Raw genomic sequence first — 25,822 nt, 5'->3', positions numbered from 1 at the left:
ATGGGAGACTTTGAAAGGGTTTAATTATATATTTATAAATACATAAATATTTATAAATATAAATATATAATTTATGTATGCTTTCTTGTAATTAGGATAAGATGTATTTCTATTTTCTTCAAATGAGGGAAGTTTGTTCTTAGGTAAAGCAAGAAGCGGTGTAATGCATAGGGAGCTGGCCTCAAAACTGGGAAGGCTCAAGTCTGACCTCTCACACATACTGGCTGTGTGACCCTTAACCTCTCACTGCTTTAGGCAATTCACTAAGGCTGTTGCTGTTGTTTGTTCCTCATTCTGGAAGAGGACCATTACATCAAGGAGGTGATGCCATGACTTGCAAGTGAATTGGATTTAAGCGAGGGAGGGCTGTGCAAAGTCACCAGCCTCACTTTCTCTTCTGCAGCCATCTGTTAAGTTGTAGAGAAGATGCAAGTCTGCATTAGTGGAGGGAGTTAACCTTACCCGGGAGTTCCCAAGTCAGTGCGATCACAGGTCCATATGCCCTACCTCTACAAGGTATTTCTCTGCCCTCTTGGTTGGTGAGTTGGGGGTGACACTTGGGCCCTTTTGTAAATAGATGATATTTTGTGCCTAACTTTAGGTTTGCTTTCTGATTGGTGAAGCACTTGGGACAAAGTGAGGAGAAAAGCAGCCACTTCTTCAGTCTCCCCTTTCCACTCTTCTACCTGTTCCCTTATCCCTCAACTTTGGCTTTAGGACTTGAAGTGACCTCTTAGGTCCCTCTCTGCTGAGGGACACAGAGGTGGTCAGAGGTCAGTGTGTCCTACCTGGGCATTGCTGCCTCCCTGAGGTGGAATAGCATAGCAGAGCTTCTCCAGAATTGTAGCACCTGATAGCTCCTAGTGAGATGGTGGATGTTAAAATGTTTTGCAAACTTTAAAGTGCTATCTGAATGTCAGATAGCTTGTTTTGTTATTGCTATTACTTCTCTCAGACATTCAACCTCCATATCAGGAAGATCTGGGTTCGAGTCCTTCTGACACAAGCAGGTCCTGTGACCCTGGCTCAGTGGCCCCAGGCAACCCCCCAAGATTTTGGATTGTGTAAGCTGGTGCAACTTTTTGTAGATAATTGGTGTTGTTCATTGGGAGAAAGCACAGATCTAGTTCCCAAAATGACACACCACCTACTACTGTTTGTGGCTGGTGATACTTTAAGTGGGAATAGAATGACCCAGTCAGAAGAACCTGGATTCAAATCCCAATACCGGCTGGCTCACAGGTTTAGAATTGGAAGGGATTGTAGATATTATTTAATCTAGCCCTCTTACTGTACAGACAAGGGAACTGAGACTGAAGTTGAGAAGTAACACGACTTCTTTAGGGTCACTGAGCTAGGAAGTGCTGAGGTTGAACCTGAATCCCTTCCTCAGACTGAGGCTCCTTCTACCCCATGATTCTGTCTCAGGTTCAACCACCTCCTTGAGACTCTGAGATTTAAATGAGACTTAAATGTCCAAGGTCAAATAGGCAAAGCTGAGATTTGAGCCCAGAACCCATACCTCCAAATCCAGTGATATTTTCTCTTTGCCTCTGATCTTGGGTTCTTCTTTAAGACTTCCTTCTCTTTACCACATCCAGTTAGATCCCCATTGATACCATCTGCAGTCTCACATCTGCCCCACTTCCCAGTCTCATTCCATCATTAGATCAAGTCTCATTACCACCTACCTAGACTTCTGCAAATACTTCTTTAAAAGCTTTCCAGCCTCCTTTCCCTGCCTCCTCCAGTCTGTCCTTCTTACCACTGCCAGAAGAATTTGTCTTATTTTATAGATCTAATTATATTTACATAATTATGTTACATATATTTTATATATGTTATATATAATTATTTTATATTTATATAACTAATTTATTTCTAGATTTATAGATCTAATTACTTCTCTGTTCCAAAATCTTCAGTGGATCCTTGTTGGCTCCTGATTAAAGAGTATACACCTTCCCTGGCATTCATTGATGTCCCCAGCCTGACGTTCCTCCACACATTACAGACATTTCTCCCATCATCCACATGCTCTGTGATCTGGTAGAACCGTATTACAAGCTGCCCTAGCACATGCCTGTGTAGTCACACATTTGAGTTCGGGATCTCAGTTTGCCCTCCCTGTCCCCAGATAGATAGGGAAGACCTGCCTTACCTAGTCTCTGTATGTTTGGGCTTCTTGCCCATGGAAGCCCAATTACCATATGCCCATAGGCTGTTCTAAATTCTTTTTTCATTTTCTATCATTGACTACTTAAACTATTGGTAACTTTCATTAAGAAATTTATCACCAGAAGCAGCCAGGTGGCAGAATGGGTAGAGCACTGGCCCTGGAATCAGGAGGACCTCAGTTCAAATCTGCCTCAGATACTTACTAGCTGTGTGACCTTGGGCAAGTCACTTAACTCTAATTGCCTCTGGGGGGGGGGGAGAAAGGAAATTTATCACCTGCTGGTCCCTTGACCTGTATGTATATGATTGAGCTACAAAAACAAATCAATAACATTTATATACTTCTTTACATATGTTCTCTCATTTGATGCTCACAACAACCCTGTGAGGTGGGTGTTATCATTAACCGCACTTTACAGATGAGGAAACTGAGGCTGAGAGGGGATAAGTGATTTTCCTAGGGTTCACACAACTAATAAGTGTTTGAGGCAGACTTCAAACTCGGGTCTTCCTGACTCTGAGACCAGCACTATACCAACTGTGCCACCTCGTGGCATAATGTCACTGGCCCACAGCAAAACATGGAAAACTTCTTGAAAATGAGTATGGAAAATCCTTCACAGACAAGTTAGAAGTTCAGAGATGTGAGAAGTCAATTGTCCCCCCTCCATGAAACCTGAAAGTTTTTTAGCATTTGCATTAGTGGTGGCAAGCTATGTGTAGAAACTCTAGGCAAAAAGGGGGTGAAAGTCTTGATGTTACAGGGAGTAGAAATCGTCTATAGGAGAGCTGTATGGGGAAAGAGCTTTAATGATGACCATAGCTCTCACAAGTTTCTGTACCAAAATGTTATTCCTTGTTTACTTCTGGGAGGCTGAGATTTGTTATGCTTAGAAGAAGAAAATGAGCTGTGTATACGTAATAACATTTTGTAGCGACAAACATTTTGGACTGCAAGAGGAAATGTGGTTCATTTCCTTTCTGGGAAAGCCTAGTGGGGAGATAGAAAGTGGATTAAATGATGACTTCTTGTTGATCTTAAACATCTACTTGGATTCCTTTTGTTGTCTTTTGAGAGACCCCCTTTCTAAGAGCCCCCACAGAAGTCCTACTTTGATGCCTAGTCATAGCATGGACTTGACCATAGATTATTGAAGACTCTGCCAGAGGGAGGGTAAACTCCCTGGAAAGGCAAGTATGGGCCTAATTATGTGGATTGCGTGAGGACCAGGCTGGGTGAATGAGGAAAAGCACATCACCAGATTGGTCACGGCATGATAAATGTTTTGTCAGGAGCAATTTTCAAAGACCAAAGACCAATCAATCAACAAGATTTTATTAAATGCCTTCTGTATACAAGGCACTGTGCTAGATCCTGGAATTACAAAGACAAAAATTAAACAGTCTTCCCTCAAAGAGCTTATATTCTATCAGGAAAAACAAGTCTGTAAATAGGTATATACAGACTAGAAACAAAATAAATAATAGGCTTAAAAGGACTCTATGAACTCTCAAAGACTATCAATAAATCAGTCAACAAGCATTTATTATGTACCTACTATACACATATTATACATTTATTATGCACTTACTATATACTAAGGACTATAATAGGCATTATGATTACAGAAACAAAAAACAAACCTGTTCTTGCCCTCAACAAGCTTACTGTCTACCTGGAGAGATAATATGCACACAAATAAGTAAATATAGTCAAGATACCAAGAAATGAAGGGCTCATCCTATTGGATCACAGATTTGAAATCACCTAGGGAGACACCCTGGAGGCTAGGGAGAGGTGAAAGAAGGTTCTAACACTTGGGGAAATCAAGAAAGGCTTATGTAACCTCTTTTTTGCAGTCTGTTGAAGCCTATGGACATCTTCTCAGAATAATGATTTGAAATGCATAAAGCAAAATACAGATCATTGCAATGGAAAATAATTTACTAAAAAAAAAATCAAGTTTACAATCTGATGGTTAAGAAGCCTTGAAATAGAAGGTGATGCTTAAGCTGAGTCTCGAAGGAAGTGAGGGATTTAAGAGGTGGAGGTGAGGGTGGAGGGCATTCTACACTCAGGGAGGCTGCTGTCTACTATCTCCTCAGTTATAGGGAGGATGCTATTGGTGTCTGAGGAGGGAATTCCCAGGCCTGTAAAATTACAAGAACATAAAGTAGCAAATGTTTCTCAGAGAGTATTGGATAAGCAAGGGGCTGAGATAAAGGGGGAAAAAAGCCACACAATCATTTATATTTGCAAAAAAGAAAACCTGAACCAAGTGGGAGGAAAAGATAATTTAGATCCTATAGTTGGTTCAAAATAGTTCCCTCTGGACTTGAAATGATGACCCAAAGTTGAGCTAAATCATTTGCTTCCCACTGAGTAGTGATTAAAAAGCAATCAAGTGTAGCTGTAACTGCCCTGCAAGGCTTTTGTGAATATGTAGAAAACCACTCAGGAACGAGTACAAGTAATGCCATTCCCCAGAGCGAACAGAAGCTCCACATTTCACCCAGGGTTTCTGGTTGGCTGACTTTTTACAATCTTGGGGTTTGTTTTTTCTCTTTCTACTTCCCAGTCTACTTAAAGCCTGGCTAATGATAATAGTCTATACCAAGTTGTTGTGAAGGGCTATAGATGCCCAGCAGAGGAGTTTTCATTTTCTCTTAGAAGCCATCAAGGACCATTGCGTTTTCTTGGACACAAAGTGACATAGTTGAATCTGCCATCTCTTCTTCCTGAAGAGTTTGATATAAACACTCCAGAGAAGCACAATGTTAGGGAACTTTATAAAGACATTGACTCATTTCTACCAGCTGAGTGTCGAGTCTAGCTTAAATAGGCAGCTCCAGGACTTTGAGACAAGCAAGAATTTAGCATCGAACCTTAGTGATTGGTTTCAAGACCCACTAAGTTGTGATTATTTCCTGGTTTTAGAGGTAGCCCTTCATGTTGTTGTTCAGTCGTATCTGACTCTTCATGATCCCATGGACCCATAATGTCCATGGGGTTTTCTTGGCAAACATATTGGTCTGGTTGGCCATTTCCTTCGCCAACTCTATTGCCATAAAACTCCCATGAATCTCTTGTGGATGAGAGCTATAGACCTCAATAATGGATTCCCTGAGCAAGAGTTAAAAGAGGACAGTTCTAAGTCCTTGGGTCCTTTGTACCTGAAACTGCCCTATGCTCAAAGAGTAGGTTAGAGAAATTTGCTTTCTGTCATTCTAGATACACTCAGGGAGGAGAAAATGACCAACTCCTAATCCACAGGACACAGAGGGGTGACAATGCCCTATGCCAGGCTCCCAATATAAGAATGATAACAGAACAGGCAGTCTCTTATAGCTGAGTTGGAGGAAGACCTGGGTTTGAATCCTGCTTTGGATACTTAATCATCAAACCATAATCACATAGTACAAGTTTTGTGACCTTAAATTCTTTCATCCTCAATTTTTTGTCTGTAAATACAACATGATAAACATTTATTAGCTTTCTGCTACGTGCCAGGCACTGTGCTAAGCACTAGAGACATAAATAAGGAAAAGAAAGACAGTCCCTGCCCTCAAGGAGCCTACAATCTAATGGAGAAGACAATGCACAGAAGCTGAAAGGTGAGGGTTGGGGAGAGTGCCAGAGGGCTATGTACTTGGCTGAGGGGCATGATGAAGATGAGGGGGAAGTCAAAACCAAGCAGAACAGCTGGTGGCAAATGAAGAGGTGGCTGGGGTGTTGAACCCTCTATAAAGAAAGGCTCTAGGAAGAGGTTTTTTGCTCTGCCCTCACCATTTTGTTCTCCAGCCCTTGAGTACAACTCAATTGCCATAAAAAGGGGCAGAAGCAACCAAAGCTGTTGAGATAGCTAAGCTGAAGCAATCTCCAGGATGATGAGCTTATCCCGGTCTGGGCATAATGAAGATGAAATCAAGCAGAGCAGCTCCTGGCAAATGAAGAGTGTAAGATGGGCATAATAAGTATACTTCCCTTCTGGAGTTGTTGTGAGCACCATATGAAATGATGGGTATGAAAGATGTTTATATACACATCATCATCTTTATACTTGCTTTAAGGTTGGCAAACTTTAAAGTGCTTTAGAAATGTTGACAGTAACTACTACTAATACTACTGCTACTTTGCCTATTACTGTCAAGGGCTAACTTCTTTCCTCCTCTCCTACCATAACTTCCCTCCTCTTCCTCTTCCCACTTACTACTAATAACAACTGCGACTTCTGTAACAATGTTTCTTCACCTGGTTGAATGTCAGCATTAGTTGTGGGGACTGACCGGGATAGATGATTGTAATGCAACCTGACTGAATTCCCTTTGGTGAATGCCTCTGTACCATCTCTAACTTATTAATTGAGGATAAGGACAAACTTCTAAATCCTTGTGGAGATGAAGAGAAGTCAGTGTGGGCCCCAGGGGGAAACCGAATGGAAATAAATCTATACTGGACTTTTCGTGATACTGAGAACATGGACAGTACTTGGAGATCACTAAGAATAAAAACAAATCAAAATACATAATATAGGATAAAACTTCCCTGAAACTCCCTGTATTTCTTTAAAGCTTTTTACCTTCATATCTCCCGCCATCCCCGTCTCCTTCCGGTTGGAGAGGGTGGGATCCCAGTGGACATCTGGGAACTAATCCTCTACCATTTAAAGAGAATACCCATGGAACTCTCCTTACCTGTTCTCATCTGGCTGCTTTCCTGGACTTGATCTCCAGAGACTCATCATTCTGCAAAATGAAATGAACCCTGAGATTCTTGCTCCCTTAGATCACTTCCCATGCTAACTTTATCATGTCCCTCCCTGCCTTCCACTTGGGGGAACTTCCCCTCTCCTCCCCTTTTCAGCTTCCTTTTTGTGTGTTGTCTCCCCTATTAGATTGTGAACTTCTTGTGGGTAGGGACTATCTTTTGGTTTACTTTGTATGGCTGGCACTCAGCACAGTGCTTGGCACACAGTAGGGACCTTATAAATACTTATTGATTCTGATTCTCTCTCTCAATGTCTAGCACAGTGCATTGTCTGCTGTAGAGCAGAGGTATCAAACTTGCTGCCCACGCAAAACTCCCAAGCGGGGCCTGAACCAGATTAAAATGTAATTGGAAAATGTGTAACAAAATTAAAAATAAAATGCAATATGTTATTTTGTGTAGACGCAACTGATATACAATACCAATAATATATACTCAATTCATTCATTTATTCAAAAAAGTGGCATTTTCATCCAAAGCCATAAGTGCTGACTGTGCAAGGCACTGACCTAGGCCCCCATAACAGACAGTCCCTGCCCTCAAAGAACTTATATTCTGTTGAAAAGAAACAAAGGTTTATATAGATAAGTCAATACAAAATGTTTTGTTATTATAGTTCAGTTGTTTCAGTTGTGTCCGACTCTTCATGACCCCATTTTGGGGTTCTCTTGGTAAAGATACTGGAGTGGTTTGCCATTTCCCTCTCCAGCTCATTTTACAGATGAGGAAACTGAGGCAAACAGGGTCAAGTTTGTTTACAAAATGTATACAAGATAAACATAAGTATCATGGAGTTGAGGAATTAAACCTTGATAAGCATTCTAAGCTGGGAGGAGAGAGCACATTCTAGGCCTGGGGACAAGCCTGTGCAAAGTCTAGAAACTGAAGATAGAAGGATTATATGTCGGCACCTTTGGCAGCCCTATAGGGCATGAAGGAGAGTGATGTGAAATAAGCTAGGAAAGGTAGGCTGGGGTCAGACAGTGAGAAGCTTTACTTAGATGATGAAAATAAGAGGTTGTTTTATGTCTTAAAGGTTCTAGGAAAGCACAAGTGCTTCTTGAGGTCAGGGTGGGTATGGGCAGATTTCTAAGTCTATGAAGGTCAGAAATTCTTGGCAGCAAAAAGGGAGAGAAAATGATTTTTGTTCATTGAAAAACATTTTAATTAAAGAACCAATGACAAGTTTTCATAGGTCCAAATGGAATGACATGTTGAATAATGTGGAAAGAACAGTGCGTTGGGAAGTTAGGAGAGACCCGAGTTCAAATCTTGGCCCTGAACCTCCACAGCAGTGTGACCACTGACATCAAGCCTGTGTCCTCATTTGTAAGATGAGAATAGGAGAACATGTAGTACTTGTCTTGCTACAGGTTTTTGTAAAGGTCAAATAAGCTAATGTTTGTAAAGCACTTTGCGAACCAGAAGGGACGGCATAGGTGTCTGCAATTATTACCCAGTGTCTTTACTAATATAACATTATTGAATATTTTTGAACATCAATTTTCTGGACCTGTGTGACTCCAGACAAATTACAACTTCTCAGTTTCTAATACAGCTAAGACTATAGATTATAGGACCGCATTGGTACAAGTTTTGTTTCCAAGAATTCCCTATACCAATGAAATTATAGGACCTCCTCCTCCCCTCATTTTGTACAATAGGTCTAGGGGACCAAGTTCACCAGAAAATTAACCAATCTAGCTGCATGTCTCATACAAAGTAGGTATAATAGGTGTTTAATAAATGTAAAATTTAAATTGAATCTACATATTATACAAATATGATCTTTGCAAAACTTAATTTTCATTGCTAATGTATGAAAAACATCAGATTTGCCTATTTGTTGTCGTTCATTCATTCAGTTGTGTCTGACTTTGCGACCCCATGGATTCTATCTATTCACCACTGTCTCTCAAAGTTCATGTTCATTGTTTCTATGACACTATCCAGCTCATCTTCTGTCATCTCCTTTTCCCTTTGCCTTCCATCTTTCCCAACATCAGGGTCTTTTCCAAAGCGTCCTCTGTCTTCTTACTATGTGGCCAGAGTATTAAGCTTAGCTTCTGTATTTGACCTGCCAGGGAATAGTCTGAATTAATTTCCTTAAGTATCTACTAATTTGACCTCCTTGCTGTCCAAGGGACTCTCAAAAGTCTTTTCTAGCACCTCAATTCCAAAGCGTGAGTTCTGCAGCACGCAGCTTTCCTTACCCATATGGAAATGGATCTACTGGTTAAACTCATCTGCATTTCTCCTTCTTTTTCAGAATCATGATTCCGGTAACGGAATTCAGGCAATTTTCTGAACAGCAGCCTGCATTCCGAGTACTCAAACCTTGGTGGGATGTGTTTACAGAATATCTCTCTGTAGTCATGCTAATGATTGGTGTGTTTGGCTGCACCTTACAAGTAAGTAAATAAAACCTTAGCACAGACCTGGGGGTGGGAGACATCAGAACAAAAGAAACCTTTTCTTTTCTTTTAATTAAGGTTTAGTGGTGTTTTATATTTTTATGTGTCATTTCCAGGAATATTATCTCTCTTTCCACCATTCTCCCTACCTTAAAATTGAACTCTTCCTTTTAACAAATTCAGTTAAGCAAAAACTCAATATGGTGACCGCAATCCACAATGAAATGACAACACAGCACCCCAGTAAATTCCCCTCTTCTCTGCTTACTCGCCTCCAAGTACTCTGCTTTCTAGTAACACTGGCCCCCTTGCAATTTTTCACATGCCACTATCTCCTGGCTGAGCGTTTTCACTTGCTGTGCCCCCTGCCCGGAATGCTCTCCCTCCTCATCTCTGGCTCCTGGCTTCCTTCAAGTCTGCTAAATTCCTACATTCTGCAATAAGCCTCTTCCAATGCTCCTTAATGCTAGCACCTCCCCTCTCAGACTGCACCCTCATTATCTTGTACATATTTTGTTTGTATATAGTTGTTAGCAGGTTGCCTCCCTCCTTAGACTGTGAGTGAGCTCCTTGGGAGCAGGGGCTATTATTCTGTTTGCTTTCTCTGTATGTCCAGTGCTTAACACGTAGTGGGCACTTAAAGCTAGTTGGCTGACTAAAAGGAAGGGAGGTGTGATTCATGATCTGCTGCACTCCAGGATCATCTTTAGTTTTTGATTTACTTCTAGTGATCTTTCATGTTGTTGCTGTCATTTATATATGTTATTCTCTGGGTTTTGCTCATTTCACCTTGCATCTCCCCATGTTTCTCTGAAATATAAAGAAACCATTTCAAAGACTCACTGGAGTCCTATTTTACATGAATCCTTTAGCTCTTGCTCCTTACCCAATTCCTATTTGTTGCACGGCAGGGAGCTGAGCCTTTTTTGATGAGCTTCCTTGGATCCCTGGTGCTGACATTATGAATGAATGCTCTTATATGCTTTCACTGAAACTAAAAGGCAATTGATTGACAGCCAAGCAGGTTGTTGTTGTTGTTGGTTTTTTTTTTGTTTTGTTTTGCTTTTAAAACAAATATCAGAAATATCCCTGATCTTAAGAATTGTTGAATGATGAAATTAAAATAATTCAATTCTAGAATTTAGGCCATAGGATCATGAAATCATAAATTTAAGGTTGGGAACAACTTTAGATGCCATCTGGTGCAACCACCTTCCCCACCCCATTCTGATGGTGAGGAGCTGAGGCCAAGAATGGCTGTGACTTGATTTGTCTAAGGTCTCACAGTCAGTAACAGAGCAAGCCACATTCTCTTTCAAATGGGACATTTTTCTTTTTTTTTAAAAGGTAATCATGGTTAAGTGACTTGCCAAGGGTCGCATAGTAAGTATCTGAGGTCACATTTGAACTCAGGTCCTCCTGACTTCAGGGCCAGTGCTCTATCCACTGCTCCACCTACTTGCTCAGATATTTTCTTTTTGTGCTTCTCAGATGAATGCTAATGTTAATTCTAAGCTCTAACTTTAAAATTAGCCTTCTATGTTATACTATTGTAACACTAACTCAAGTGGTGTTATGAGCTCATCAATGTGTAGACACTTCCTCTGGCAGCACAGATTGACTCCTGTCCACTCGTTGTAATTATGGGCCCTGTGTCCTTATCCTCCCATGAATCCTAGGATCATAGATGCAGAACTCAAAGGGACCTCAGAGCCCATATAGTCCAATCTCCTCGTTGTACAAATGAAGAAACATCAGAGAGGTTAAGTCACTTGCTCAAGTGACTTACAAACAGCAAATCATCTTCAGAGTCTCCTCTCCCTCCCCTTTATCGCCCCTCCGTGGAGGTATGAAAGTGGGATGAAGACCTACCTCTGGTACTAGAGCAACACTGGACCTCATTAAGTGCTCGTGAAATACAAAGATGAAAAAGGAGCTGGCCCTGCCCTCAGAGAGCTTACATACCATCCGTGAGCCAACAAGCACCACCTGTAAATGCCTTTGTCAACTGGTTGCTCTACCAGGGATATGTGATACCTGGCAGAACTTGCTTACGCTGCGATGGAGTCATTGAACTTTAGATGTAAAAATGATCTTAGCAGTCGTCTCATCCAGATCTCTCCTTTTACAGATGAGGATACCAAGGCCCAGAGATGGTCAAATGATTTGTTCAAGGTCAGGCAGTTAGTGGGGAGAGTTTGGGATTAGAAAGTAAGTTTCACATATCCCGGTCCAGGATTCTTTCCAAGTCATCCCTATTGTTTGCATTTCCTATGACAGAATGAAAGAGCCTTGGGAGGCTCTATAGAAACCCTATAAATAAAAAAGAACTAGTGTATTTGGAAAAATACTGTGAAATTCAAGGAGATTGCCTAGGAAAATAGTAGTACTGAGTATCCTTTACAGTAGAGGGGTCAAACACGAGGTCAGCTAGGTGGCACAGGGTTATAGAGGGCCAGGCCAGGAGTAGGAAAGACTCATCTTCCTGAATTCAAATCTGGCCTCAGACACATACTAGCTGTGTGACCCTGGGCAAGTCACTTAACCCTCTTTGCCTCAGTTTCCTCATCTGTAGAATGAGCTGGAGAAGGAAATGGCAAAACCGTCCAGTATCTTTGCCAAGAAAACTCCAAATGGGGTCACAGAGAGTTGAACAGGGCTGAACACCAACTGTCAAACACAAGACGACTACTGTCCTCAGCACTCCCCAATGTAGCAGAGCCAGATTAAAATGAAATTGGGAAATGTTTGACAAAATAAATAAAAATACAATAAAACATACATAATTGTTACATTTTAAAAGTAAGTCATTATGTGCCCTCAGGGATCCTCATGTATGGATCTGTTTCTATTTGAGGTTGACAGCATTAATTTAGAGGACAGATCTCCCTTGGGTCCAGGAGTACATTCAAATGTCCCCTGCAAATTTGGCCTTATTAGAACATCCTCTGAATATCCACATTACCATAGGGAGAGGGGAGGGAGACTATACAGACTGTGTAAGTCCCTTAACTCACATGGGGGCACTTCTGGCATGCCCTGCACTAAGGTCAAAGGCTCCGGACTTAGCTGTCTTGCAATGATGGGGCTCTGATGGTGCCCTTGGGAATCAAGCAGTCTCCAGATGTTTGTTGAGCTGAAGGCACCGTGCTTGACACAAATGATAGAAGGAGCAAGTGTTAAGGGAGCAGTATAGACAACAGCAGTTAAAAATGAGTCACTTTTGCTAATTAGTTTCATGGAAGTGAGAACTCTATGCCTCCTTGCTAGCCCTTTCTTCCCCTCTTTTCGGACAGCTGGGAGGCAGGCAGATGTTCACAAAAAGAACTCGCTGATGATAGCTGGGATCAGCTGAATGTGTGCACAGTTCCCATTGGTTCTTTTTGGCCTTGCCCAGGGTTAGGTCAGAGTGTTGTCCTATCTGAGTATTTACTGACCTTGTCCTCTCCTCTGTGGTCTGTTCCAGCTTAGCAGACCAGCTCCCATCTTTTTTCTTGTAGGTCTGGAGCTTGTTTATGTAAACCAATAAATGCTGGCAATGGCATGCTGATTTGGACCAATGTATGGGCATTTGCATGCATGCTCTATTAGAATGAAGCTGCAGAGAAAACAACAGATCATGTCCTCTCTACAAGCGGTCCCAGTGGTATATCGAGTCACACATATCATACTATATTTATAACCTGAAGATAAGGAATGTTTAATGGTGAGAATGGCCTTTGGCCAATTCATACTACATTAGATTTAGTGTCAGCCCTATACATGAAAGCTGGCAATGGGACCGAGAAGGAAAGCTTCCTAATGACATTTGGATAAGTGAATAAAGTCAAAACAAATACAAAATTACTAAGGAAAGTAAAACTACCCACAATGCTTACAGGAGGAAGCAGTACCACTTGGGGAGATACATAAGAGAGGCTTTCAATTTTAGTTCTGCCCAAATCATCCAATAAAATTGGACTTAATGAATGATAGACCATAACTTGGACCACCAGACTTCTATTCCTATTTCTGTGTTGGCATTTATTGAACAAATCCGGGCTGTTCCATGGACCTTTATTTTTCCTTCTATAAAATAGAAATACTGCAGTGCTTTCAGGACTTATTTGTAAAGTCAGTTAATGTAAAAGAGACAAGGCAGTTTTAGTGGGCAGAGTGCTGGATTTGGTTAGGAAGTCTTTGGTTCAAATCATGTGACCATGGGCAAGCCCCTTAGCCTTTCTGAGACTCCGTTTCCTCTCTGTAGAGTTGAAATAATAACTAGTTTTTTTCTTTAATGATATCTGCGGAACCTGCTTCACCTGGGGTGTTATGAATACCAGTGAGATAATGTACATAAAGTGATCAATTATTATTATTAAGTTTATTAAATAGAAGCTTGGTAAAGCCATGTAATTATTGATTGGCAAAATATTTTTCAGTAATGGAATGCTCACCTGTTAATTCCCATAAGACACCATTTGATAAATTACACCTTCCAGGGCAGTATTGGTAAATCGATAACAACAACATCTCTAATAATAATAATAATAGCCAACATTTATATAGAGCTTTACAGTTTACAAAGGACCTTACATGCTTTATCTCATTAAAGCCTCAAAATCCTGCGAGGGAAGCCGCACAAGCATATTCGCCCTGTTTTATGAGGCCATACATTTGCTTTGTTTACATTTAAATGTATATGTGCTGCTTCCCTCCAGAGAATACGAGCTTCTTTAGAGCAGCTGCTGGTTCCTTGTGTTTTGTTTTTGTATTCTTCATGCCCAACACAATGGCTAGGACATGCTGGATGCTTAATGAATGTTTTATAATAATATTCTAATAATGTTATATATTTTATAACATTAGGATATTCTAATAATGATGCATGTTTTATGATAACATTAGAATGTTATAATTAGGATACATGTCTATAATAGTAGAATGTTACAATAATACATCTTATGACAACATTAGAATGCTGTAAAGTGATACATGTTTATGATAACATTAGAATGATATAATAATGATACATGTTTATAGCACTAGACTGTTATGGTAATGATACATGTTTTATGATAACATTAGAATGTTATAATAATGATATATGTTTATGATAACATTACAATGTTATGATAATGAGCTATTTATGACATTAGAGTATTATGATAATGATGCATTATTATGATAACATTAGAATGTTATGGTAATGGTGCATGTATTATGATAACATTCAAATGTTATAATGATATATTATGATAACATTAGAATACTATAATAAAGATATATGTTTTATGGTGACATTAGAATGTTATAATGATATGTGTTTTATGAAATGTTATTATATAATTAATAAATCAAATGTTGTTGATTGATGAGGTGGCAGGCGCCAAGAGATGACCTACCTTCATGATCACACATTGTGTCAGGTGTAGGCTTTGAAGCCCCATCTTTCTGACTTCAGTGACAGCTAGCATTTCACACAGTAACTGGCTCACAGCAGGCACTTACTCATTGCTTATTGACTTGATTGTACTACTCCTTTCTGAGAGTACTGGTTTGCATGTGGAGCTTTTATAATTTATGAGATTTACCATTGCACGGACTTAACAATAAAAGTTGAAAAGTTCTCTCAGGTTAGCCCACTAAAATTTACCTCCTGCTTTCTTTCTTGCTTACTTTTTTATATAAGAAGTAAACAAACTAGAATCATCCAAGAGCAGTATTCACAACATCCAAGTGAGGCAGGTTCAACAGACATTATTAAAGAGCAAAACGATGTACTATTATCTCAACACTGGAGAGAGGAAGCTGAGTCTCAGAGAGGCTCATGGGCTTGCCCATGGGCACATAGCTAAGTTTCAGAGGTCTGATTTGAGTGTAGAATCTTAGGGTTTAAAGCTGAAAGGGAACTCGGAAGTCACTGAATCTAACCTGATTGCTTTGTAGATGAGGAAACTGAAGCCCAGAGTAGTTAAGTAACTTGTCTGAAGTCATGTGGGTAGGAAATAGCAGAAGTGAGATTCAAACCATCGAATCTAAGGGTGTATTCCCTGCTCCCCTCTCTATACCATATCATTCCACTTTGGATTCTGTCTGCAAATATCTCTACCTACTTTCTTATTAATCCTTTTGAGATATATTAAGGTATATACATACATATATATATATATATATATATATATATATATATATATTACAATTCACATCCACGATAGATTTCTTTTAAAGGTGGGTAGTAGTTATAGCTCTAACCCACAAAGATTTATCCAATCCCATGAATTGTTCTTGAAAATGTGATACTTCTTATCATTACATTTTTAGTTTTTTCCATATAAGGGCTATTTCACCAACTTTCAGGTCTAACTGCAGAGGCCGCCGTGTAGTCCAACGTATCTCTGAACAAGAGGCTTTCTACAATACACTCAACAATTGGTCCCATCCAGTCTTTGCTAGAGGATCTCTGATGAGATGGAGCTCACTACCTCCTGGGGTAACCTATTCTACTACTGATTATTTCTAGTTGTTAGGGGAGCCTTCCTTACATCAAGCCTAAGTTGTCTTCCTAGAAACCTCCACTCCCTGCTCCTAATTCTGCTCTCTGGAGGCCCAGCAGAAAAAGTCTAAACCCTTTTCCACTGATTTATTTCTGGAAAGTAGACAAGCACACAGCATAGTCCAGGGAGGCTAAGAGACCAATAGGCTAAACACCCAGGTTGTGATATAAATATTATTAAAAAACTAACCACAGTCCATATCATAGACACAATCCTAAGAGCCTGTTGCTTCCTTGGAAAATGTAGCTTTTTTAAAAAAAATTAATTTATTTCATTCCGAACGTAAGAGATAAAATGAGCATTTCCATAACAAAGTGGAATAGAAAAACAGAATTGCCCCTCAAATTGCAGATCCATTATTTACAGCTTGCTATGTCTTTCAAATATACAACAGTTATCATGTAACTTTCTTTTTTTTTTCCTTCCCCCATCCCAATTTTGAGATGCCTACCATTAGACACAAATCTGTATGTGTGTGTATATGTGTATACACACACACATATACACACATATAAACGCATACGTATATGTGTGTGTACATGCATTTATCCTATGCATGCACACATATATACATACACATGTGTGTGTGTGACTTCTTTTTCTGGATTCAAACAGCATCTTCCTTCATAGGATCTTTGCAGTTAATTTGGGTATTTATAATAGTTAGAATGACTTAACTACTCAAAGTTGTTCTTAAAACGATACTGCTCTTACTGTATACAATGTTCTCTTGATTCTGCTCATTTTTCTCTTTATTATTTCATGAAGGTCTCTCCATTCTTTTCTAAAATCATGGAGCTCATCGTTTCTTATAGCAGAGTAATATTCCATCATGAACATGTACCACAATTTGTTTAGCCGTTCTCCAATAGACAGGCATCTCCACAACGTCCAGTTCTTTGCCACCACAAAGAGAACTGCTGTAAATATTTTAGAACATGGAGGTTCTTTTCCATTTTCCCTAATCATCTTGGGAAAAGACCTGATAGTGGTAATACTGGCTCAAAGGGTAGAGGCCGTTTAATAACTCTTTGGGCATAATTCCAAATCTTTCTCCAAAATGGTTGTATCAACTCACAGATCCACCAGCAGTGAAGCAAGTCTCCAATTTTCCACATCCTCTCCAACGTTTGTCACTTTCTCCTTCTATCATTTTAGCCAATCTGATAGGTGTAAAATGATATCTCAATGTTGTCTTAATTTACATTTTTCTAATCAATAATCATTTAGAACATCTTTTCATATGACTATAAATTGTTATGATATCTTCATTGGAAAACTGCCTGTTCTTGTTCTTTGATCATTTATCAGTTGGGGAATGACTTGCATTCTTATATATTTGACAAAGTTTTTTTATATTTGAGATATGAGACCTTTATCTGAGGAACTGTCTATAAAATTTCTCCTCCCCCCTACCCCCTGCACCAGTTTTCTGCTTTCCTTCTGATCTTGGCTACATTTGTTTTATTTGTACAAAACCTTTTAAATTTAATGTAATCAAAATTATCCATTTTATGTCTCACAACACTATCTCTCATTTGTTCATTAATTATTCCATAAGTCTGATAGGTGATATTTCCGGTGCTCTTCAAATTTTCTTGTAATATCTCCCTTTATATCTAGGTCGTGTATCCATTTTGACCTTATCTTGGTAAATGGTGTAAGATATTTGTCTATACCCTGTTTCTGCCAGACTGCTTTCCAGCTTTCCCAACAATTTTTACCAAATGATAAATTCTTATCCCAAAAACTTAAGTCTTTACACTTGTTAGACACTAGATTACTATATTTGCTGCTATAGATTATATATCTGCTCTATTTCACTGATCTATCTTTCTATTTCTTAGTTAATACCAGATAGTTTTGATAATCACTACCTCATAATAGAGTTTAAGATCTGGTACTGCTAAATCTCCTTCCTTTACATTTTTTCCATTAGTTCCTTTGGTATTCTTGAACTTTTGTTCTTCCAAATGAATCCTGTTATTTTTTCTAGTTCAATAAAATAATTTTTTGATAATTTAATTGGGATGACATTGAATATATAGATTAATTTTGGTAAAAATGTCATTTTTATTATATTGGCCTTGCCTACCCACAAACAATATTTCTCCATTTATTTAAATCTGATTTTATTTGTATACAAAGTTTTTTTATGGTTTTGTTCATATAGATCTTGGTTTGTTCTGGTAGGTATATTCCCAGATTTTTATACTGTCTAGACTAGTTATTTTAAATGTGGTATCTCTAGCTAACTCTTCCTGCAGGGTGATACACACACACACACACACACACACACACACACACACAGACACACACACATACACTGATGGTTTGTGTAGGTTTACTTTATATCCTGCTACTTTTTGCTGAAATTGTTCACTATTTCAATTGACTTTTTAGTTGAGTCATTAGGATTTTCCAAGTATATCATCTTATCATTGGCAAAAAGAAATAATTTTATTACCTCATTCCTTATTCTGATTCCTTCTATTTCTTTTTCTTCTCTTATTGCTAAGATTTCCAATATAACATTGAATAATATTGGTGACAGTGGGAATCTTTGTTTCACACCTGACGTTACTGGGAAGACTTCTGGCTTATCCCCATTACAAATAATGCTTGCTAATGGTTTTAGGTAAATGCTTCCTATCAACTTAAGGAAAAGTCCATTTATGCCAGATCTGCACAATTTGGCAGTAGGTAGGTACCAAAATTAAAATAGACTAAACTCTTTTGGGCCACAGATAGGTTAGACTAGAAATGAACTGACGATGGTTGGTTACTGCAGGTCACATGACAAAACAGGAGAGTGAGCAGTGGCAACCCTGCGTTTTTCACAGGCCATATGTTGTGCAGGCCTGATTTATGCCTCAAGTGTTTTTAAAAGAAATGAGTGTTGTACTTTATCAAATGCTTTTTCTGCATCTATTGATATTATCATGTGATTTTTGTGACCTTTATTATTGATATAATCAATTATGTTAATTGTTTTCCTTATGTTAAACCATCCTTGTATTCCTGGTATGAATCCATCTTGGTCATAATGTATAATCTTTGTAATGTATTGCTGTAATCTTCTAGTTAATACTTTATTTAGGATTTTTGCATCCATATTCACTAGTGAAATTGGTCTATAATTTTCTTCCTCTGTTTTTACTTTTCCTGGTTTAGGTATCAGTATCATACTTATTTTATAAAAGAAGTTTGGCAGAACCCTTTCTTTGCCTGTTATTCCAAATAATTTATTTAATATTGGAATTAGTTGGTCTTTGAATGTTTGATAGAATTCACCTGTAAATCCATTTGGTCCTGGTGCTTTTTTCTTAGGAAACTCATTTATGTCCTGTTCAATTTATTTTTCTAAAATAGGTCTATTTAGATATGTTATTTCCTCTTCTGCTAATCTGGGCTGTTTGTATCTTTGTAAATATTCTTTTGTTTCACTTAAGTTGCTAAATTTATTGGCATATAATTGGGCAAACTAACTCCTTATAATTGCATTGATTTCATCTTCTTTAGTGATATATTCACCCTTTTAATTTTTGATACTGCTGATTTGGTTTTCTTCTCTCCTTTTTAATCATATTAACCAATGGTATGTCTATTTTACTGATTTTTTTCATAATACCAACTCCTGGTTTTGTTTATTAATTCAATAATTTTCTTACACTCAGTTTTATTAATTTCACCTTAAATTTTTAGTATTTCCAATTTAGTATTTAATTTGAGATTTTTAATTTGTTCTTTTTCCAGTTTTTTTTAATTTGTTTACCCAGTTTATTGGTCTGCTCTTTCTTTTTTATTGATATAAGCACTTAGAGATAAAAATTTTCCTCTGATTACTGCTTTTGCTGTATCCCATAGGTTTTGATATGTTGTTTCATTATTATCATTTTCTTTGATGAAATTACTGGTTGTTTCTATTATTTGCTCTTTAACCTATTCATTCTTTAAGATTAGGTGTTTAATCTTCAGTTAGTTTTTTCTCTGTTTCCGTAGTCCCTTGTTAAATATAATTTTTATTGCATTGTGATCTATAAAGGAAGCATTTAATATTTCTTCTTTTAGTTACAAAACTTTTGTGCCCTAATATATGATCAGTCTTTGTAAAGGTACTATGTACCACTGAGAAAAGGGGTGTGTTACTTTCTATTTCCATTCAATTTTCTTCAAATATCAATCATATCTAGCTTATCTAAAATTCCATTCACTTCCTTAACTTCTTTCTTATTTATTTTTTGATTAGATTTGTCTAGTTCAGAGGGGGAGAGATTAAAGGTCCTCCACTATCATAGTACTACTATCTATTTCCACCTATAATTCATTTAACTTTTCTTTTAAAAATTTAGATACTATGGTATTTGGTGCACATAAGTTTAATATTCGTATTGCTTCACTATCCATCATACTTTTTATCATAATGGAGTTTCCCTGTTTATTGCTTTTAATTAAATCTATTTTAGCTTTAATTTTGTCTGACATCATGATTGCTACACCTGCTTTTTTTTTTTGCATAAGCTGGGGCATAATATATTCTACTCCAGTCCTTTATATTAACTCTGTGTATATCTCTCATTTTTAAATGTGTCTCTTGTAAACAGAATATTGTCGGATTCTGATTTTGAATCCATTCTGCTATCTCCATTTTATGGGGAAGTTCATCCCATTCACATTCATGGTTATAATTATTATTTGTGAATTTCCCTCCATCCTATTTTTCCTCACTGTTGTCCTTCTCAGCCTCTCTTTTTACCTTATCTCTTCTCTTGTTCACTTCAAACCATTACCTCCCTATTTCACACCCTTTTAAAGAATATCTCCCTTATCTCTCCCCTCCTTTTCCTTGTTCTATCCCCTCCTCTAAGAGTCTCTCCCTTTTCCTCTCCCCCCACCCTCCTAAACCTTAATTTATGCACTCTTCTAAGCCCTTCGCCTTATCCTGTTCTTTCACCCTCTCATTTCTTTATAAATTTAGAAGGTTTTTCTACCCTTCTAGATGTATATGTTGGTTCCCCTTTAACCCAGATCTGATGAGAGTAGGGTTCCAGTACTACCAGCCCTCCACCCCAACCTGATTCTTCTGTATCAGTTCTTCCTCTCCCACCTCATTTGTATGAGATAATTGTTTTTACCTTTTTCTACACAATTTTGCTTTTTGGAATCACCACATCATATTTAGCTCATCCCCAATCTTTCTTTCAAACTACCCAATTACTAATGACAGTTTATTGTTTCAGTGGAGATATCCTGCAAATGTTTGCACTTCATTCAGGCCGAGCCTCCATCGCAGGGGTATTTCCTCAGGTCTCCTCCAGTTGTCCCAGCAGGATCACTGCTCTGCCCCAACTCTTGTTTATTTTTGCCAATCTCTTTTTTCCCTGAGGTAGTATTTTGTCTTGTTTGTGGAGGAAATCTGGAGAGCTTGCAATTTGGAATTTTTTGACTTATTCCTTCCCAGAATTCCACTCCCCCCCACCCCCAACACTACCACCAAATGTTAGCTTTATGTCTTTGTTCAGACATTTCAGGTTATCTTCTTACAACCAAATTCAAAACAACCCAGACTCTTACCAAATATAGCTAGATTTTCTAAAATGGAAACAGGAACTAGGACACGTCCACCCCTATGAAGCCCCAAAGGGCCTGCCCTTGTGAATTCAACAGAAGAAAAGTATTTCCTGCTCTCTTTATTAAAAAAAATAAGCCATTGAAATAATTCAAGGCTACTGTAGATGATTTGTCCCTCTCAGGCTTCAGATGGTCTCTGTTGCAGTTCATTCTAGGAAGTTTGTGACATCTGAGGTCCTGCTTCCTGACACAGATTCTCATGCAAATCCAAGTCAGCTCCTACATCTCTGTCAAAGAAGTCACCATAGATCCCCAGAAGCCCTGGGATCTAAATCCCTAGGATCTGGGAGTGGGAAGAAGTATTCTTGGTTGTGTGATAGTTTAGACCATTGGTAAGCTCTTGAATAGTTCAAAAGAGATGATGCTAAAAACTAGGGCTGCACACTGAAGATAGCTGGCTCCCTCATTTTACCCTCCTGCCAAATCAGATTTGGCCTCATGAAAGGATGCTCAGAAATTTTCACTTGCATGGGCATATTTTATACATTGGAATTCAGAGTGTGGATGAAATTGCAAAGGGTGCTAATGGGGATGCTTAAAATAAAACCTGAATTAGGACAGGTTTATCCATATGCTGATAAAACCTCTCTGGGCCCACGACAATTCAGCATTCTGCTCAAGTTGGGGGAAAGAAGTAGGCTAGGACATTTGAATATAAATGTTATGACAGGCAAAATTTTTAAAATTTTTATTAACATCTCTTTAAATATACCCAAAGGTTGGACCTGGGTTTAAAGTTCTGATAGGCCAATTATTTATTGTGGGACAGTGGACAAGAATCAACTATCTCTAAATCAGGAATGATGATACTCTATGAACATCTCCAGGTCATAGGCTCATAGAGCTGGAAAGGACCTCAGAGGCCCATGTAGTTCAACTTCATAAATTTACAGGCGAGGAAACTGAAGCCCAAGGAAGTGAAGGCAGGGTCACACAAGTGGTAAGTGTCAGAGGCAGGATTTCAATCTAGTTCCTCTGACTCAAGAGCCAAAGTTCTTCTGACTATATAAGTTTACTACCATTATTACTATGTACAAATTCTAATTGTTTGTTTAGACCTGTGATTTCACCCATATGGGAACTCTTTCTGTCAATGCATGTGGACAATCCTCTGTAACCTAGAGCAGTGGTTCTCAAATTTTTTAGTCTCGGGACCCCTTTACTCTCTTAAAAATCATTTAACAACTATCCAAAGAGCTTTGGCTTATGTGGGTTACCAATGTTTGCCATATTAGAAACTAAAATGTCTTGAAGTATTATCATGGAAATAGGAGCACATTTGGAGAAGCACTGCCTTAAAGAATTGCCAGGGACACTGGATAGTTAAATGACTTGCCAGGGATTACATGGCTACTTTATACCAGAGACAAAAAATCTTGCACCTAGGTCTTCCTGATTCTAGGCTCAGCCCTCTATCCGTAAACCACCTCTAAGGCGGCTAGGTGTTGCAGTGGATACAGCAGCGAGCCTGGCATCAGGCTTCACATGTGGCTTCACATACTTACTAGCTGTGTTACTTCACTTTTGCCTCAGTTTCCTCACCTGTAAGATGGGAACAATAATATAGTGCCTACTTTCTAGGGTTGTTGAGAAGACCAAATGAGATAAAATTTCTAAAGGGCTTTGCAAATCTTAAATCGCTTTATAAATGACAGCTGCTATTATTAGCTATTACTATTATTATATATATTATTATTAGCTATTATTATACTATTAGATAAATACAACCTGCGAGTAGCCTTTCCTTAGCTAATATGCTATTACTAATAAATAACATTCTAATGGTGATGATGCCTTGACCAAACCATTTACTTTTCATTGTGGTTCCTCATTCTTTGGACTGTTTTCATGTAGAGAATAGCAATCCTTGAAGAGAATGAATGAGCTTTTCTTTTTTTCCTCCAGTTTCTGTGATTCTGCAATATGTTTCTGAAAAGGCTTCCCTTAGATCATCTGGTGACACCATTTCAATACTATAGGCAATTAACAGGAAACACATTTGTTCTCTCGGATCATTATTATGGATTTTTGCACCACTCTTGTTGAGATTTTACAAACACATAGCTTCCCTTTCAAATTAATAATGTAAGGCATTGCTATGCAATATTGTGAATTTTCTTTGTCAGTACAATGAGATTTCTCTGTTCTGTAGTGTCTGTTTGACAAAAGAGTGAAAACGCTTCAAAACCTGTGCCTAGGAGTCCCTATGGCCCCTAGACACCAAGTAGAGCAGAAACTGGATTTTATATACAATTATAGCCCCTGATCTTGGAATTTCCTCCAACCCTAGGATCTCACCAAGAGAGGCTAATGTTAGCAACACCTTTTCTTCTCAGTCTCCTCCTCCCTCAACCTTCTCTCCATTCATAGATTCCTTGTAGTGCTAAGAGTTGATGGGGATTTGGGAGAAGCCAGACTCACTCTCTCTCTTCATTCATTCACTCATTCATTTCTTTCTTTCCCTCTTTCTTTTAAAGAAGTGACATTCCCTATAGGTCATGGATTCTTAACCCTTTTTGTGTCGTGGACCCCTTTCACCCTCTGAGGAATATATAACCTTCTCAGAATAACATTTTATTTCTTTTGTTAAATATTTCCCAATTACACTTTTAAACATTCATTTTTTTAAAATTTTGAGTTCCAAATTCTCTCCCTTTTGAGAAGGCAGGCAATATAATATTGATTATACGTGTGACGTCATGTAAAACATATTTCCATATTAGCCATGTTACAAAAGAAAACACACAAAAAAGGAAAATAAAGAAAATTAATAAAGTATGTTTCACTCTGCTCAGAATTCATCATTTCTCTCCCTGGAGATAGATGGCATTTTTCATCACTGATCCTTTGGACTTACCTCAAATCATCGAAAGAACAACCACACTGAGAGACATAAAAAGTGAATGTTGCAAAATTTGAAAGAATAAGCAAGGCTCAAAAGAAGAGAGATGAGAAGATGCTAAAAATTCCCAACCTTTTGCAAAAGAAGGAGGCCCCTAAGTGCTACACATTGCCCATACTTTTAGGGTTTTTTTTTTATTTCTGTAACATTATGAAAATCAGATTCTTCCTGTTTTATTTTCTTTTTCCTTTAAAAATATGGTGTGTTATATGGCATAGCTCTCTGGGAAGGAAAAGATACTGGGGAGTGGGGAGAGAAACCCTAGTGGCATAAAAAACAAAATTTGTTTGGAAGCAATATAATGAAGACCTGTGTGAGATGGCTGTACAGGAAGTCTTGTGAGACAAAAGTGAACCTTGTCTTCTTTCCTCCTTCATATTGCTCATGCTCATACCTGCCTCCTAAAAACTTGCAGTCCAGCCCCTTGCTACCACACTAGACTAAGTGGGAGGCAGAGCATAACCAGGTGACTGGAATTATAGACAGAAAAACAGGAGCCCTGAATAACCCTGACTTGCCTAAGTGAGGATAACGGTGTTTAACCTTTGGTTACCTCTCCTTATAATTTTCAGGGCATTTAGGTGGTACAATGGATAGAGTCTCTGGTCAGGAGTCAGGACAACCTGAGTTCAAATTCAGCCTCAGACACTTAGTTAACTCTGTGACCCTGGGCAAGTCACTTAACCTTGTTTGCCTCAGTTTCCTCATCTGTAAAATGAGCTAGAGAAGGAAATGGCAAATTACGCCATTGTCTTTGCCCAAAAAAATCCCATGGATAAGTCTATGGGGTCACAAAGAGTCAAACATGATTGAACACACAGAGGAAGCCCTGCAAAAGCGACATGGAAATAAATAATCATATAGCTATGGAAGAGGAACCAAAACCAATATGTCAATTGAGGAATAATTCTGAGGATGCCCCTTAAACATAGTATGTACTTGATGGTTGATGAAACAAATCATTTACTGTAATTAAATCCAGCCATCTCAGCAATTGGATTTGTTTGTGGCGCAATAGAAAAAGCACTCATCTTAAAGTCACAGAGCCTAGGTTCAAAGCCCAACTCTGCCACTTAACTATGCATGCCTCTCGGGGAGTTGCTTGACCACTCTGCTTCAGTTTCCTCATTTATAAAATGAGAGAATAAGACTAGATAAGCTTCAAGGGCCCATATATCTTTAAATCTGTGGTTTCCCTATGTCAGCTAACTGAGATAGAAGTGGGAAATTATATGGTAAAACCTCAGTTAGCCGGCATAGCTGAAGAATGGAATTCTTCTGCTCAGTGAGATTTTTGGTAAGCTGAGGGTTAATCTCATATATGTAATGAAATTACATAGCATCAATCAATGAGTACCTTTTAAACATGCCTCCTGCCCAGGACTGCAGTAAG

The 25,822-nt window shown here is 38.5% G+C and overlaps 1 protein-coding gene across 1 annotated transcript in view; it reads left to right on the top strand.

The window, feature by feature from the left end:
* The window catches only part of LRRC8C (leucine rich repeat containing 8 VRAC subunit C), a 105,840-nt gene that overhangs the window by 57,314 nt on the left and 22,704 nt on the right, over positions 1–25,822 (top strand). Inside the window, exon 2 of the mRNA XM_036754918.1 lies at positions 9,216–9,357. Within this exon, the coding sequence (XP_036610813.1) occupies positions 9,220–9,357 (138 nt within the window). The 5' untranslated portion in view covers positions 9,216–9,219. The remainder of the gene's footprint in view (positions 1–9,215; positions 9,358–25,822) is intronic.

Source organism: Trichosurus vulpecula, chromosome 4, assembly GCF_011100635.1.
Source record: "Trichosurus vulpecula isolate mTriVul1 chromosome 4, mTriVul1.pri, whole genome shotgun sequence".
NCBI classification, from domain to species: domain Eukaryota; kingdom Metazoa; phylum Chordata; class Mammalia; order Diprotodontia; family Phalangeridae; genus Trichosurus; species Trichosurus vulpecula.
Note: the sequence above shows the minus strand (reverse complement) of the source record. Positions and strands in the feature narration are given on the sequence as shown.